The sequence below is a fragment of the Poeciliopsis prolifica genome, unplaced genomic scaffold (genome assembly GCF_027474105.1).
Source record: "Poeciliopsis prolifica strain line A6 unplaced genomic scaffold, Auburn_PproV2 SCAFFOLD014, whole genome shotgun sequence".
Taxonomy (NCBI): Eukaryota; Metazoa; Chordata; class Actinopteri; order Cyprinodontiformes; family Poeciliidae; genus Poeciliopsis; species Poeciliopsis prolifica.
This window is the reverse complement of record NW_026562389.1, coordinates 625919-642145: the sequence shown is the minus strand read 5'-3', so window position 1 is coordinate 642145 and position 16227 is coordinate 625919. Positions and strand designations below refer to the sequence as shown.

The 16227-nt window shown below is 37.8% G+C and overlaps 1 protein-coding gene across 3 annotated transcripts in view; it reads right to left on the bottom strand.

The window, feature by feature from the left end:
• The window catches only part of ccser1 (coiled-coil serine-rich protein 1), a 132824-nt gene that overhangs the window by 31344 nt on the left and 85253 nt on the right, over positions 1 to 16227 (bottom strand). The window contains exon 11 of one of the 3 annotated variants that reach the window (XM_055039679.1): positions 15061 to 15109. The exons of the other annotated variants lie outside the window; for them this stretch is intronic. Within the exon in view, the coding sequence (XP_054895654.1) occupies positions 15061 to 15109 (49 nt within the window). The remainder of the gene's footprint in view (positions 1 to 15060; positions 15110 to 16227) is intronic. 3 annotated transcript variants of the gene reach the window in all.

Sequence of the window (16227 nt, the reverse complement as noted above, 5' to 3'; positions counted from 1 at the left end):
CTCACTGTCAGTCAGCTGGTTGAAAGAAGGCTCATACCCATTATCCTGGCCTACAAGGAGTAGGAATAATTCTCAAAAACAGTCATGGTATGAAAACGAATGGAGCACCACCCATCACTCTCATTATAGTAATGCTCTATTAAATGTGCAAGTGGCAAAATATGACTGACAAATCTGCTAAGCATCTTCGAGCTGGCTCCTTTCCTTTCTTTTTTTCTTTTAAACGCTGTTAAAGGAATTATCTTCAGACTACCCCAAAGCTTAATATTTTAGCTTGTCGCTTAAAGCTTTTAGAAAATACAACTGTAACTTAAGCGTAAAACTGTTAGAACTTTTACATGTATGATTTGCAGCGTGTGCTTTGTTGTTATGTGTGTTGATGTTAATTTAAATTTTTAGCTCATACTTTTTTCCCAACTTGTAATGGTGTCATGCCTTGGCCATCTGTCCTTTGAAAAAGAGATGGCAATCTCAAGTGACTTCCCAGTTAAATATAAAAACAAGCTGACTGCGGCCTTGATTGCTAGCTGACAGCCAAATTAAATCGCAAATTATTATGAGCTTGGTATACTTCAAGCACTACTCCAAAACAAGCAAAATGATTTCAGCTGCAATATAGTATGACAAAACTTTACAACTCTGAGAAAATTATTTATTTTGATTCCATTTTGGTGATTTATGATTCAATGTATTGTCTATTGTGTACTATATTTTCAAATGGAAAACTGCTTCGCTCTTGATTTTACTTCAGTTTTATGTACAGTAATAATTTCTTCCGTTTGGCATACTGACAAAATGCTGATGAAACTACTGGATGAATAATTTCATTCCAAAATGAAACTGCTGAACTTGTGTGGTGTGCTGTGCGGGAAAAAAAAAACATTTTCAATAAAAGACATCAACATATGCAGAATCACATTTCTTCTACTGGCGGCATGCTTTGATGCCTCAGGTGATGTAAAGTCTGGCTTGTAAAATCTTAGGCTGATTGTCAGTTTTTGACTGACAATCAGTCTAAAACTGATAGAGCTTGATGTCCAGCTATATCTTAGTATAGTTGGGCATCAAGCTATATTAAGATGTTAGCAACTCCGAAAACTGCTGGTCAGCTGTCTGAAAGAGGAGTGCTACACTTTTCCCTCTCTTGAAAACTTGATAAACTCAGTTTGCCAAAAGAGAAACATTTCCAGTAATAAAAAATAGACCTTTACGGTGCTATAGATAAATAACTATATGCATGACTCTAATTAGGGTAGCACTACTTTAAAATAGTAAACAAGCTATGAGGGGTTTGTCTTTTAACTGCAAACTCTACTCAATCATCTAGCAAGACAAATGTAGCCACTGACATCAGCTAGCAAGTTTCTATACTTGCAGAGTGCCACTCCATAAAACCACAACAGCAAAACAGTGTTATGCTTTGCACATTAAGCCTGTTTACTTAAAAAATACATTTAGCAAATTTGATTCAATAGGTTTGCTTAAGTAAAATAAATTCTAATATATCAGAATATATATAGAATTACTGCTGCAGCTAAATCCAATGGTTTTTTTATTGCTACTATAACAAAGCATTTACATCACTTTAAATATGAGTAATTACATTATATTGTAGGTTGTTGGCTACCATTTCATTATAAATAATATGAATCCTGCTGATTCTCTCTGCTTCAAACATGCAGCACTGAAGGACAGTGTCAGAAATATTTCAGTTGTGTAGCACAAGACCAAAAAACAATCTGCCACTTTGTCTTCAAATTCTTAGATGCAGTGCCTCTTGAAACTGCTGCATATGAACAAACAAACTCTTTTAAATATGCTATCCTTGTCCTTGTACCTTGGCTATTTCTTCATGAGATACTGAAACAGGGATTGCTTAATGATGGTGTTCAAACCTTGAGTTTAAAATTGATACAGTTCAATTATTGTTATTGTCCCTTGAGTTGATGATTTCTGCTACCATAATCATGATAAATGTAATGATTTACCGCTTAATGCTGCCTTAGAGCCACATGTTTGGGATAAAATTGACGTGTAGCATTTTTTTTTGTATCATGATTTATGTGATATTGTTAGTGAAGGTACAATGCATGCATGGGTGTAAAAAGCAGGACCCAACTCTACACTGCATGAGTCTTAATGAGCGCATTCCTGCCTAAAGGTCTGACATCTCCTTGCATGTCTATTTCATTTTGCCTTTTATGTCCACTTGGTCTGCCTCTAAACCCCCTGCAGCCATCAAGCATCTCTCCATGTCTGACCCCCGCTCATTTTTGTACTCTGCATGTGCTCCCTTTTAAAGCTTTTCCATCCTTTCCTCTCCCAGGCATCTTTCTGCTTTAATGAAACAGATGTCCCTTCATTAATAAAGACCTGCTCCACCAGGGTAATGAAGAATGGAGCCAAGAAAAGGGAAGGAAAATCTTGCATAGATATGATATGCGATGTCTTTTATGCTAGTAGCCAGAACACTAGTCCTTCCACTTGACTATGTGCATCTATTCAACTGTTTGATAATGTAAGTCGGAAATCAACCCGTCACACGGCAGCAACTCAAACCATTTAGGTTTAACTTGCAGGTCAAACTATCAGTCAACCCATCATAAAAGCACAATGAATATAACATGTTGAAGTTCGAACAAAGCTTCAGGAAGGGGGGACAAAAGTAATTTAAGTAACTTTGAATGTGACATAGGGTGTTGGTACCATTTGGGCTTTTCGGAGTTTTTCAGAAACGGCTGATCTTCTGAAATTTTCATATACAACCCGACCTCACATTCATTGAGAGTATTTAAAAAAAGATACCTGGTCAATGTCTGCTCATTTAATGGAATCTTCTCCAAGCACAATGCTTCCAAACTTTAAGCAGATGGGATTACAGCAGCAGAAGGTCACGGAAAAGAAAACTATGGCTACATTTCACAAAGCTCATCAAAATGGGACAAATACAAACTGGTAAACTGTTTCCTGGTCAGGAGAGTCTGAAGTTGGCATTAATGATAGAAGGTGACTTTAATGAGATGGCATTCTGCCTTGTACCTATAGTTCAAGCTGGTGCTTATCGTGTTATTTTATGGGTGGTACTTTTCTGGTAGACTTTTGGAGCCAACTGAGCATTGCTGAAATTGCTTCTCAAAAAAACAACAATGTAACAGTAACAAGACAAGTTCACTGGACTCCTAAATTCTCCATAAATACCAGATCCTGATCCAATAAAGCACCTTTGTAAAATGGTGAAAAAGGAGATTCTCTTCCTGAATGTCCAGCTGAGAAATCTTTTAACCACACAAAGCAGTGGTGTCAATACAGACAAAAAATTCTGGAGAATTATTTAGACTTACCGTCCGATCTGTTCCTTGAAGAATAAGGGCAATTCTGAAGACAAAAGTTGGTCTGATTCGGTATTAACAAGAGGTATTTAATAAAGTGGCTGGCAAAATGTATATTAACCCATTGCACAGCACTGCTGAACTAAAATATCTATAAAGTTGGCAAGGCTGCCAAACAACGAGCCACAGAAACACAGAGACTTTCTCATAGACAATAAGAAGCACAGCAGCTAAAGGAAATGCTTGGTTAGTTTCAAGGAGAGTTTAAATAGCTTCCTGCTGTGTTTCAGGATAATCTCACATGCTTTCCTCATGAGAGCCCCACATGCTGAGACATACCAGCTGTTCCGCAACTCTCACTCCAGCACAGGCTCTCTGCAAATATGGTCACTGTCTTCGCACAGGCAAATACAGAGATGGTTGATAACACATGGACGCACAGATGCATCAGCATGATGGCACAAATTCACACTTTCGATATTAAGCTTAAGGCGCCGTGATCTGTCTGCTGCTACAACGGATCAATCACATTTTAATTCGCAAACCAGTGCAGAACATGAAGTATCTTAAGGCGGAAAGGCCAGAGCAGATCAATCAAACAGTGAACTAAGAAGGGCCGGGTGAAAATGTGAGTCGAAGAAAAACAAAGGCTTAAAGAGCAACTCTCTAGTGATATTGTGAGCCATCGGTTGTTATCTCAGTGAGCCTCTATAATTCTGCAGGACAGAATCAGAAATTCTGACAGCTTTGCAGCTTCCTAAAAAAATGACAGTTGTTTTGTTTGTTTCAACACATTATTCTTTTTTTCATGCTTGTCATATTGAGTCAACACATCTGTTTTGTAATCATCAGCGATGGAAAAAACATGTCACATCACCAGAAAAGGGCAGATAAAATGCTAACTTCCCTCGAGAGACCAAACTGAGCAACTTGGCCTTCTTCTGAGCACTGAAATATTTCTCAGCTTTTTTTCATGCTATTCCAAACCCATTACTCTAAATCCTCCATGCTCACTCTTGATTTGATCATTTGCCCAGCCTTGTCCTAGCTGTTCATTTTTTTAAATCAAAATCAGACACACTCAGACAATTGTGTCTAATTTAGGCTAATCGAATGAGAACACGGTTATGTGTCCCAGCTGATAGTCAAACGCTGCTAAGCTCTGATAATAGACAATGAACACTAAGATGAATACTGAGCAAGGTCTGTTTTTGACATTAATGCTTTCTTTAAAAAGGTCATGCAATCATGAATATGAGATAACGTCTAAATCAAAACAAAGCTGCAGCTAATGCGTTTGGTTTAAGTTATTCCACAAGTAACCTTAATAATCGACGAGACCAACATACTGTCTTTTAAGACTCAGCTCTACGCTCGGATGAACAGATCAGCACTATTAAAATAGTTGCTACAAACAATGAATTGGAAACTTAACTGCTTTTTCAAAAGATCTAAAAATACTCATTGATATAATTTTGATATGTATAAACACTGACATATAATTCATTACATCAGAATTATTGCTGCTTTTTTCTTTAATAATAAAACATGCAGGGCAGCGTGTCTCCAGGACCAGGGTTGGAAAACATCGGCTGAGAGAATATAGACCCTTAAGATTTCCATAAGATTTGCAGCATTTACAGAGCTAGTTCATTTCAGTTAGCATCATTTGCACTCATTCAATTTGAGTCAGTTTACAAGACAAGAAGACTTTTAATCCAATCCATTCCAAATGTGTTCATAATGTCAATTGGTGAAAAAAATGTTTTCAGTCTCATAGCCCAGTTGGTTATTTGAAGACACTGACTTTGGAGCAATCCTCCTCAATGAGGAATAACTCAACTGCATTCAGTTCTTAAACTGCATTCAGTTATTAACCTGCATGCATTTGAGTCCAGGATTTATAAGCTCAAATTGATAAAACAGTAATGTATAGTACATCCTAGTGCTCTTTTATTTGGTTCTTACATCGCTCTGATTCTTCAGACTTCACTCAAAACACTGACAACTTTTAGATGAAACTCTATTCCAACCAGAATTAAATCGCTTAAATTCCTGGTAACGAGCAGTTCATCTGATTCAGATGTGTTGAGGAAGTAACTTTATATATCCATGCTGCTTTTTATCTATTGCTGTATTTATTTTTTCGCAAATGAGGTACGTTCCTTTGAGTGGTAATTTACCTAACCCATTTATTGCTTTCTCTACTTTTATTTCTACTTCAAGGCTCCGAGCCCAAGCAATTTATCACAAAAAAAGACATTGACTTTAGTAGAAACAAAATATTATTTTCTTATTCTTGATGAATTAATAGCTTCACAAACATTCTGCACGTCGTGTTAGGTGGAGTTCAAACAGTTTAAACTTAGTGAGAAATTTGACTTGTGACAAGTCCCGAAGCCCAACTGTGCCAACAACAAGGTAATGCAATCACAGCTATGGAAATCACCTGCTATCAATCAAAACAGCCAACCTGAGGTTTCACGCAGCATGAATTACTTCCAGACAGGTAGTTAAGGCATGCAAATGACTGCTGAGGCAAATTAATTTGTTTTTATAAATCTCAAGAGAATCATGCCACATACAACAAATGATGAATGCTGATTTGAAAAGAGCAACGAATAATAAACGGCAGCAATGTTAAGGACACCATAATATGATTATCAAAATATCAATCACATGTTATATTAGGAGAACTAGACAATGAAGCTTGTAGTGATAAATGTCCCTGTAGATTTTTTACGCCAGCAGAAACAGTCTTCTTAAATTTGCATTTATCATCATCAAGCACGGAAAATGTGATGAGGAGATATCATTAGGAGTCATAAAGTTAAAACTTTTATTCCGGGACAGTTAAGAATCTACCCAGCTCAGTCAATCAAGACTGAAAATAGGGTATCAGCCGTTTGAAGCAGTTGTGTTGCCACAGTCAATCAAGAGTCTCCTTTTTCTGCATTCTCACACATGCTGTCAGAACGTACAGATGGGTTTTGATTTCCATCTTTAGGAGTGAAAGGAAGAGAGCCGAGGAGATTTGGCAGGGATAAGAAAGCCACTTGAAAGCTCTGAGACTGACAGAAATAGAATGTTCTGGATTACACCCATGGGGTCAAATTTACCATAACGAAGGTAAATCAAATGTTCAGCTGTCTTGATTAGAGAGAGAAACAGGTTGAGCAGTATATGAGTAGAAAAATGATGGATAGGTGGCAGATGGCACACACAAAGCTGGGCCAGTTGTGAGGTTATTTCTTTCCAGAGGGCACATCAGCCATTACATACTTTATGGCCTGCCACAATGGATCAGTCAGTGATGATCAAAATAAAAAAAGAGCAAGATGATCACACCAAATTCCCGACCTCCTCTTTGTTTTTGTGCAGTGTCTTATAAAAGACATTATTTGAAAATGAAATTTAACTGAAAAAAACATAGTTAGGCCCAGGTTTGTGTTGCGACACATCTCAGACATGCATACCTGTTGCATTCCTCCGTCACACCATGCTGCTTACTGCTTTCCGGACAAATGAAGGTAGACGAATGGAAAAACAAAAAGACACAAAAGAGATGGTGTAATATGAGCATGGTAAACACACATATGGACACAGTCCAAATGAGGAGATAAAAACATGGGATGCATACAAAGGGGAAAATGGGAATGGTTGAGTATGGTATTTGTAAATATGCTTGCATGGGTTAATGTGAAGGGTCAGACCAGCTGAATGTATTTCTACATTAATTGTGTCTGGTTTTATCCTCTAAGCATTTAAAAGCTCAGATTTTGCATCAACAATAAAAAGAGATGTGAACTACAACTGAAATGGTGTTGTCATCACAGTAAATTGAATCATTTAAATACAAAGCAGATCTTTTTTTTTCTGGAAAAACCTTGTTTTATAATTCAAGATGAAATTAGAACAGCACCTTGATGTATCTATTATTATAAAGGAAAGAAGATGATTATTGAGATCACATTTTAGCAATCAGGATTAGTGGTACAGCCAGCATTAATTTATGAAAATGCCATCTTTGTTTGTAATTAGAAGTAAATATTAAAAAAAGCACAAATGATCAAAAATCGCAATTGTTATTGTCATATACAAATAATATGACATTAACAAGGGGGAGAGGTTGTGAAGGAAGGAAGAGTTTGAAAAATCAAAAATCAAAAATCAAAGTGGTATCGCATGAACAGCGAACACATTCATGTCCACTGCAGTCAAACTCTCTAATTATGTTAAGCCGTTCCTTAAACATATGAATATTTGGGCACAAATATGGTGCTTGACACTGAAAGCCGGAGTAAGTGGCAAAAGCAATCGGCACACAGAAGATAATGAAGAAAACAAAGAAAGATTGAATAAATGCCAAACAGGTGTGCGATTAAAAGGGGACAGAGGGCAAGGCAGTGTTTACAAGGGGAGAAGAGGGAGCAAACAGGGCCTTTCTGTATAAATTTGTATTGTTTTACGCCAGGTCAGCACAGGACACATGCTTGTACAAGCTAGTCTGCATGATCTCTGCAAGCTTCACAACTAATTTTTCATCCATTGGTTTGGCTTATGTGTAATGTAAATCACAGACTTCTGAAGCTTTTCTGTATTTTCAATGCACTTCATCGTTTTACTCGCTTCTGTTGTCAGAGGTTTAAATCCACCATCTTGTCCTTCCATGTTTGAAACTGAGTCTCTTCGTTCTGATCTGTCTAACCTCTATATTTTCTTTACAAAGGTTTGTTGTTACATTTTGATATAATATGATATAATATTCTGTCATAGCCACTTTCAAAAACCATTGACAGAAAGCTAAGACACTGAGACACTATGTAATCAACAGTTGTTGCTACAGTGCACAGTGTAATTTCCACAATTTTGTTAGAATTTTTTAAACCTCATCTTTTATCTTCATCGCTTTTTTGCCTCACTTCTTTCCACCTTAAACACATTCCATTCTTTCCTACAGTTTTCTTAAATCCTTCCATCAGGATGATGTATCCTTCCAGCCTATTCTTCTGCTCCGCCTCCCGTCTACTCTGGTGTACCCTCTGTCATTGTTCAGATAATTATTTATTAACATGTTTATGTCACAGACGTCCCGTTCTGTCTGTCGCTGCCATCTGTGCCCGGTTAGGTGCCTGGCTCCCTGTGTCGCGGTGTCCTGCCTGTGGGGGGAAAGTAGCCATTCATGGGGGCACAGATCGGAGATTGTGACACCCTCCGGGATGCAGAAAGGCACACACATGAACGTTTTGCTGACAGCCCCAATGGTCCACCTGCACTGCCCCTCAGGACAGGTGAGGTTAGAAAGGATGAGAGGCACACAGCAGTGGCCACCACAGTCCCTTCTGTCCTGTCCGATCCTGTTTGCTTTGTTCTCTTCTGTCAGCACTATGTAAGACAGAAAATGGTCACACCTTGACAAAGTTATTTAAAGGACAGAGAAAGACAAATTAGAAAACTAATTGCAGTTGCCTGGAGGATGTTTTTGATCAATCTAAGAGCTTATTTAAAGGGCAAACATCCTTTTGAAGAGCAATAAAAAATATAAATATTTGAAGCACGAAGCATAACACAATCATCAGCCTTTCTTTTGTTTTTCAAACTAAGTAATTCTAACAGCTCTGTTGAGAACGATAAAAACCCTTTTTAGCCACTCTTGCAAACAGGAACAGAATACATATATGATTTATTACACGTCATTTGGATCCTCATGGATGGGTTATTGTTTCACACTGAACACTTTCTGTTTTCATTATAAAAGATAATATATTTTCTTTAAAGGGAATATGCATAATATATGTAGCCACTTGTTAAAGCAAAGTATGCAAAGATGGGGTTTGTATCCATACTTCCATAAATGTGTTCAATTTCTCGTTAACACAAACACGTAACCAACCAATCACATGGTGGCAACGCAGTTAGACATTTGAACACAGTCTTGCAGAAGTTTAAATATAGTATCAGAACAGCAAAGGCAGAGTACTTTAGTAACTACAGATGATATTGTTGTTGGTGCCATATGGGCCGTTCAGAAACTATTGTAAATTTAATGCACAACCACAAAGGATGGTTCAAGCAAGAGAAAAGTATATGAAAATGAAAATCCTTATCTGATGTCAGAGGAGAATGGGCAGAATGAGCAGTGCTTTGAAATCACAGTAAGGTTCCAGCAGCAGTAGCAATACTATTGCTTGTTGCATCCAAAGCACTTGCATCCAGATTGTGGTTTCCACCTTATGCATGTGTAACCTAAAAATGTGCAGCAAGTGCACAGTACTGGCATATCGATGTTTACCAAAATACATGACAAACCATCCCCAGTTGAATCTATGCTATGAAGACTTATCTCAATTATGAAGGCAAAATGGATGAGAATCTCATAAAGTAGCCAGCGAGTAAATGTTCTTTAAGTAATGTCTGTACTGTAGAGTAAGAGATCAACAGCTTTTATAGACGCTTCTCCTACAAAATCCTAATTTGAGCTTGATGCAGAATAGTAAACAATCGTATGTAAGAAGATATTTTATTGAACATAACATATGGTACAGCGATGTATAACAGTCTAATGCAACCTGAGCTCAATACTGAAAGATTTAGGGATTTGCTTGAGGGCCACATAACAGCATGTTGTGATATGATAGAGAAAGGAGAGAAAAAGAGAAAAGGAAAAAGCAAGAAATAAATGAGGTGAGAAGGGAAGGAAGGGGGACGTAAAGATAGAAGGACTCAGAGAAAAGCCATTGGGAGTGTGAGGGGATTGTGATGATGCATTCTGGATCTCAATAAGTAAACAGAACAAATATTCTCCATCTCTTCACCTCCTTGTTGTATCGTCTCACCAGCCATTCCAAGTCTCATGTTATCCATTCCCTCAACATGATCTCTGCTGGCTTGCTCTCTCATTGGCAAACCGTATTTCATCTCCTCAATTCCCCACAGCAGTTTTCATTCAATCTTTTTTCCGTCCAATTTTCTTTACAGTCCCCCCTTTCATGTTGCTAGTCTTGTTCACATTGTTGTTATCTCTTTGTGTACTTATGGATTGGTAACATTCTGTTCAAGTAGAAGATGGGAAGGTAGGGTGCCAGAGGAGGTGCTCACTGTGGCCTCTATCAAGGAGTCGAGAGGAGTGTGGGTACTTCCTTAGGGAGTGTTCCTCATTAGTGTGAATGGTACACAAGAGAGGATGTACAAACTGTGTGTATATGTGTCTGTTTGAGTACCTCTGTCTATAATTAGGAGTCACAGTGAGTGGTGTGCTGGATCACAGTTAGGTAAGTGCTCTGGCGCCTAGCCAGCGTTGGAGCACACACAAACATACAAACACCCCCACAGAGGCAGCTCTCACGTCTGTGTTCTGGTATGACATAGAATCGAGGTTGTTAAAGATGATGCCGCTTCTCTCCCCTCTGAAGTCCCACCTGCAGATTGGAGGGACCAACTGAATATATCCAGTGTTGCCTTGAAAACATAGAGCTCTAGCTGGAAACCACATTCTCGGATGCACACACCTACACACCTGTACTTTCCCATCTGCCTGACTACTGGGCAGACAACAACAGGTTCACGATAGATATCTAAAATAGTTAATATAAACATGTGATTCATCCACATATGCATGGATGCTCACAAATGGAGGCATGTCTGGGAATAATTCCTGTCCTTTTTCAACTCAGAGTTATGAAACAAACATAGCACACACACACACCACATTTCTCAAAAATGCAACCCCAACCTGAGAGAAGAAATCTTTCATCTCAGCTTGACTAGCACTGGACAGGCTTGAAAACCTCCACACATGCATAAAAGCACAGAGAAACACAACCACATGGAGAGAGACTGTCTCTCTATCAGTTCTTCCACCTGCTTTCCCTCCCCACTAAGTCAGTATCAGTGGACCACCTGTACCCCACACATGTATATTAACCTAACTACTTGCTCTGCTCGCTGCAGATGTATGCTTCACAAGGCACTTAATCACAGAGTCAGGACATTTACAATTCAAATGAATTCTCATTGGCCTTGGTATGCCTGGAGAGTCCAGGGCCAGCCCAATAAGGTGCACAGCAATGCACTTCATCCTCATGTCCCGGCCTGGAACTTCTGAACATTAACATGGGATGTGATGTTTCCAGTCAAGGCCTTTAGGTTTTGCCACTAAATGTATTGAGGCAATTGGTTTAGACTATGAAAAGTGTAATTTTGTGAAACTCAGAGGGTCATTGCTGTTGTGAATGAGTGGAACCCTTTAGAGATGTGCGTTTCAGAAAATTTTCCCCCTACTACTACTAATAATAATAATAATAATACAAATTGTCACATTATTCAAAATGGAAAAAGCACATTTTTGATGGAATATCATCACTTCCCACCTTAGAAAGCATCACTGAGGTGAAAAGAGAGATAAAACTCACCCTAACCAAAGCTTTGACAGGTTTTTGCCCATTCCTGTTTGCAAAATAGCTAAAGCTCAATCAAATTGATTCAAATCCAGACTACTTTATTCTTCCCAATTCATCTATAGCCTCCCATCCACTAACCAAGACCCATGAGTAAGATTGAGTAAGTCTGGATGGAGTAAGTCAAAAACAGCATTTTTCAGATCTTGCCACAGATTTTCAGCTGGACACCGCTGTAGGCTTATGATCAGCAGTTGCAATGTGACAATGCAAAATGTGAAGCATCTTCAAACATTCATTTATTTAACTTGAAAATTTCTGCTTAAAGATACTTTTTCTTTTAGCTCAAAAATGTGGGTGCTGCAAATTAATTACATTTTGAACAATGCAATACGGCAACAGCGTCTGTCTGCAAGTGGGCGATTGTAATACTACAGACATAACTTTTGGCCTATAATATATTCAAAAGTTGAGGTTTCCTGTTGGTGCCATCATCTAGTTCAAATTAAACATAGTATTAATCAAGAAGTATCCCTTGCCTCAACACTTAGCCAGAGAGACTAACACTTGTTTTCATCTTCTCAAATGAAAAAGTTGAGCTTATTAATGTTGCTTTCCATGCAACTGGTCCAGAAGCAACTAATGATTTAACAGCTTTACTGTCAGGCCTCACAAAGTTTAATGAGGAAGAAAAATCGGGGGCATACATGCATACACTCACAAAGACGATGACATTTTTCTTGCTTGAATGTTTAAATAAAAAAAGAAACTTAACTGCACCCACACACAGACAAACAAGCATGCATTCATCATTGGCATCAAAGTGCATAGGTGCCCTTGCGTAAATGGAGCAAACAAATGACACGCTAATGGCTTTTACTGCCTTTTATGCTTTAACCTTCAACATGGGGGTTCAGGATCTCAAAGCCCCATGTACACATCCACAACCACGCATACATACACACGCACAATTCGAAAACAGCCACTTTTATATTTTATGTTTAAAATGGATGCAACCTTTAAGTGAAGACTTGTGATCTGTGTGCATGTTTTGTGGTAAGACCTGCGCCTACAACTTCCAGAGAAATTATATTCTGGGAATAAGGCTGAGTGGAGGGAGGAGGGAGCTGGTCTAGATGAAGTCACAAGTAATAGAGGTCAACCAAAGGCCAGAGCATTTAGGGATTATAACTCAAAGTGCAAAGAGAAACAGGGTAAAGTTTGCACACGAACAGGAGGGGATATTGCATTCATACACTGGTGCTCTAAAGCCTTCAAGCATGCTTGATTACAACTCAGTACAGTGCAGGAAGGTAGGCGAGGAAAAGATAGTTTAAAAAAAGCACTCCGTTCAGCTTGTCTCCCTTGGCGCAATTTTTAGTTTAGGAAATTTCTAACCTCCCTTTTTGACAACATATTTTCAATATAACATTTTCTGTGAATTAAAATGATATTTATGTGTTACTTTCACATGTTCACAATCAACTACACTTTCTGGCCACTTTATTATAGTACACCTTTTAATTTATTACTTAGTACAGGGAGTAAATCAGCCATAAACAAGCCAAGAGCTCTATGAATTTGGGAATCTTGCTGATGTCGAACATGAAGTTTTATTGGTATGAAACAGATTAGTTTGAGAATTTCAGAATTACTGATAATCTAGAATTTTAAAATTAAAACCTCACAGGTTTATGGAGAATGATCCAAAGAAGGAAAGTGAGCAATAGGGCTTTGAATGAAAATGGGTTATTAATAGAGAGACTACTCTAAGATAATACAAGGTACAAGAACCCACTTGTTGAAACCAAACACTTGTTACGTTAAACTTTGAAGAATGTAGGCTAACAACACCTCTCAGCTCATGACTGAAACTGAGGGTGCAGTTTGTCCCGATTCAGTAAAATTTGACAGAAGCAGTTGGGAAAAAAGTTTCCTAATTTAACTTTTTAAATTAGTGTCATTTTTAGTTGCAATTTTTAATTGTGAGGGACAGAATTTGTTTTACAAATCTCACACTGTAAATGTGTGTGAGATTTTCTTTTTGGGGCACACTCGTTGCCGCTGTGCCAGTCTGAGTTTTATTGCCAATTATGGCTTTACCCTTACAGCTATCGACTACCCATCTTCTAAGCACTGTACACCAATCACCAGCTCTCAATCAAATGGAGATTTACATCATGGACATCCAGTCAACAAACTGTAGACACTGTATAATGCTTTCATGTCAATATGGACCTACATTTCACAGATCTAACTCCTTGTTGAATCTATGCTTTGCAGAACAAAGCCTGTCCTGAAGCCAAATAAGGCTCCAACTCAGTTTTACCAAGGTGTACCTAATAAAGTGGCCATTTTGTTTGTATTTCCGGATAGTTTGTTATTCAGCTGTTGATATGACCAATTGATATTTCAATGCATTTCACAGCATAAAAACAATCCTAAAATAAAACATGTAAGTCATTAACCAAATGTGAGCAAAAATCTTGATTTGGGTTTTGAGCACTTCAGCATCATGTAAGATTAGATGTGAGATTAGATCTAATGTTTGGTGCTTAAAACCATGTATTTAGTGATAATCAGAGGCTTATAAGAACAAAATGTTGTGAAATAGTGATTTGCTCTGAACCACTGTCTGGCTTAAGATTTTTTTTTTCTTCTTGTATACCTTCTAATATAATCCACAGAAAATATTACATTGGCTTTAGGACTGAATTGCAACAGACAGAGCTGTTCTATGACATTGACATTATCAGAAAATAGGTGAACTTATAGAGCCATTAGTGGATCCACCTCCCTTTGGGTAGGATTAACTCAGTACGGCACACGAGGCAGCATTCTTGTAGACATTACAGGACAAGGCAGTGCAGGTGGCAAAACACTAAAGGTCTCCATACTAGGACTTGATTTATGCAAAAGATTGGCTTATTTTTTAACCCACCAAGCTTTTACCTCACATAACCAACCTTCATATAATTCATAGCATCAGTAATTTTCTGAACTTTTCATGAGTAATTATTATTCGTGAGAGTAATCTTCTTTGATGAACAATTAAATACTAAACTCAAGTGCGTAAATCCAAATTATGGCTGTGCTTAAAGGTTTTTACGAACTTCCATCTATTGTAATTATGGAAACAAATGACATAAGCAGAGTATTAGCTGATTTGTGAAGTAAAACAAGTGCAGATCCAAGTCTAATCAACCTTGATTAGACCTGCAGGTTATAATCAAGCCTTAGTACCAAGACCCCCTCTATTCCAATCTGTTACATCAAGGGAGACCACTACAAGACAGTCACGTCCAGTCAGGTGATATCAGAGCAGAGACACTCACTCAGCTGTCTCCTTGATGATAAAGTGGCGCTCCCATGCGCCTTGATGCCCTGAAAACAAAAGACATGATGACACATAGAGTAACCAGCAGAAAAAATGCATTTAGAAAGAGTGAAAACTGAAGCAATGGGGAAAAAGGAAAAAATAGCGATTGCTAAAGCATAATGATTTACACTCAAACAGTACCTCTGACTTTTTCAATTAGAATATAAAATAGAATCAAGGAAATGAATAATCAGTAGAAAACCTCCATATTTAGGAAAGTTTAACTACCAAAATGAGAGAAAATATTGTTTTCTGTCTAAGGCAACTAACTAAGCCCTGATTCATTCAAGCATTCAACCACTAACAGTCATACTAAACATAGAATTTCTCTTTATACAAAAATAGCTCTGACCATATTTTTTTTTTAATTAATTTCTACCAGTTTATGAGCTGTGTAAGGGTTTTTCTCCTGCCACTGACATGATTTGATAAGGAGAAAGAAAATCCAGCTAGTGGTTGACAGGTTTATAAATACTGCTGGTGTGTTCTTCATATTCCCACACAAGGTTGTTCTTCATGTACCCACACACAGACGTGCTTGCTAACAACAAGGACTCATACCATTTCACTGACAATAAGCTTCATGGCAATGGGACCAGGATGCAAACTTTGACCACCTAATAAAAATGTGTGGGTCTAACGCCTCTAAAACCATATTTGTACGATGTTTTCTTCTGCGCCCACCTACTTTTCTGCTCAGAACTTTTAAAATGAACAACAGTTCATGACCAGTTCATGACCACAGTTCATTTTAAATGCAGGAACTGAGAGCACAAATTTCATTGTGGATTTCTTTTCCCAATATCATAGGTCATAATGACAAATACAAGCTTAAATAACTATAGAGATATAATAGTTTTTAAAAGTACATTGACAAGTTGCAGGGAAACCATACATTTTTTTACTAGTCATCAATATGATCCACATTTAAGCCTGAACCAATTTTTGTGACACTACTGATGTGACACTCACTTACTGAATGCAATGGTCATGTTTCAACCATCTAGCTGTTGAGTTGCAAAGTTAAGAAATATGGAGGTTTTTCTTTGTATTTATTATTCCAGCCACTTTGTCCAATGCATCTGCATCATAGGTAGCAAAAGCTTGACTTGTTTAGCATTTT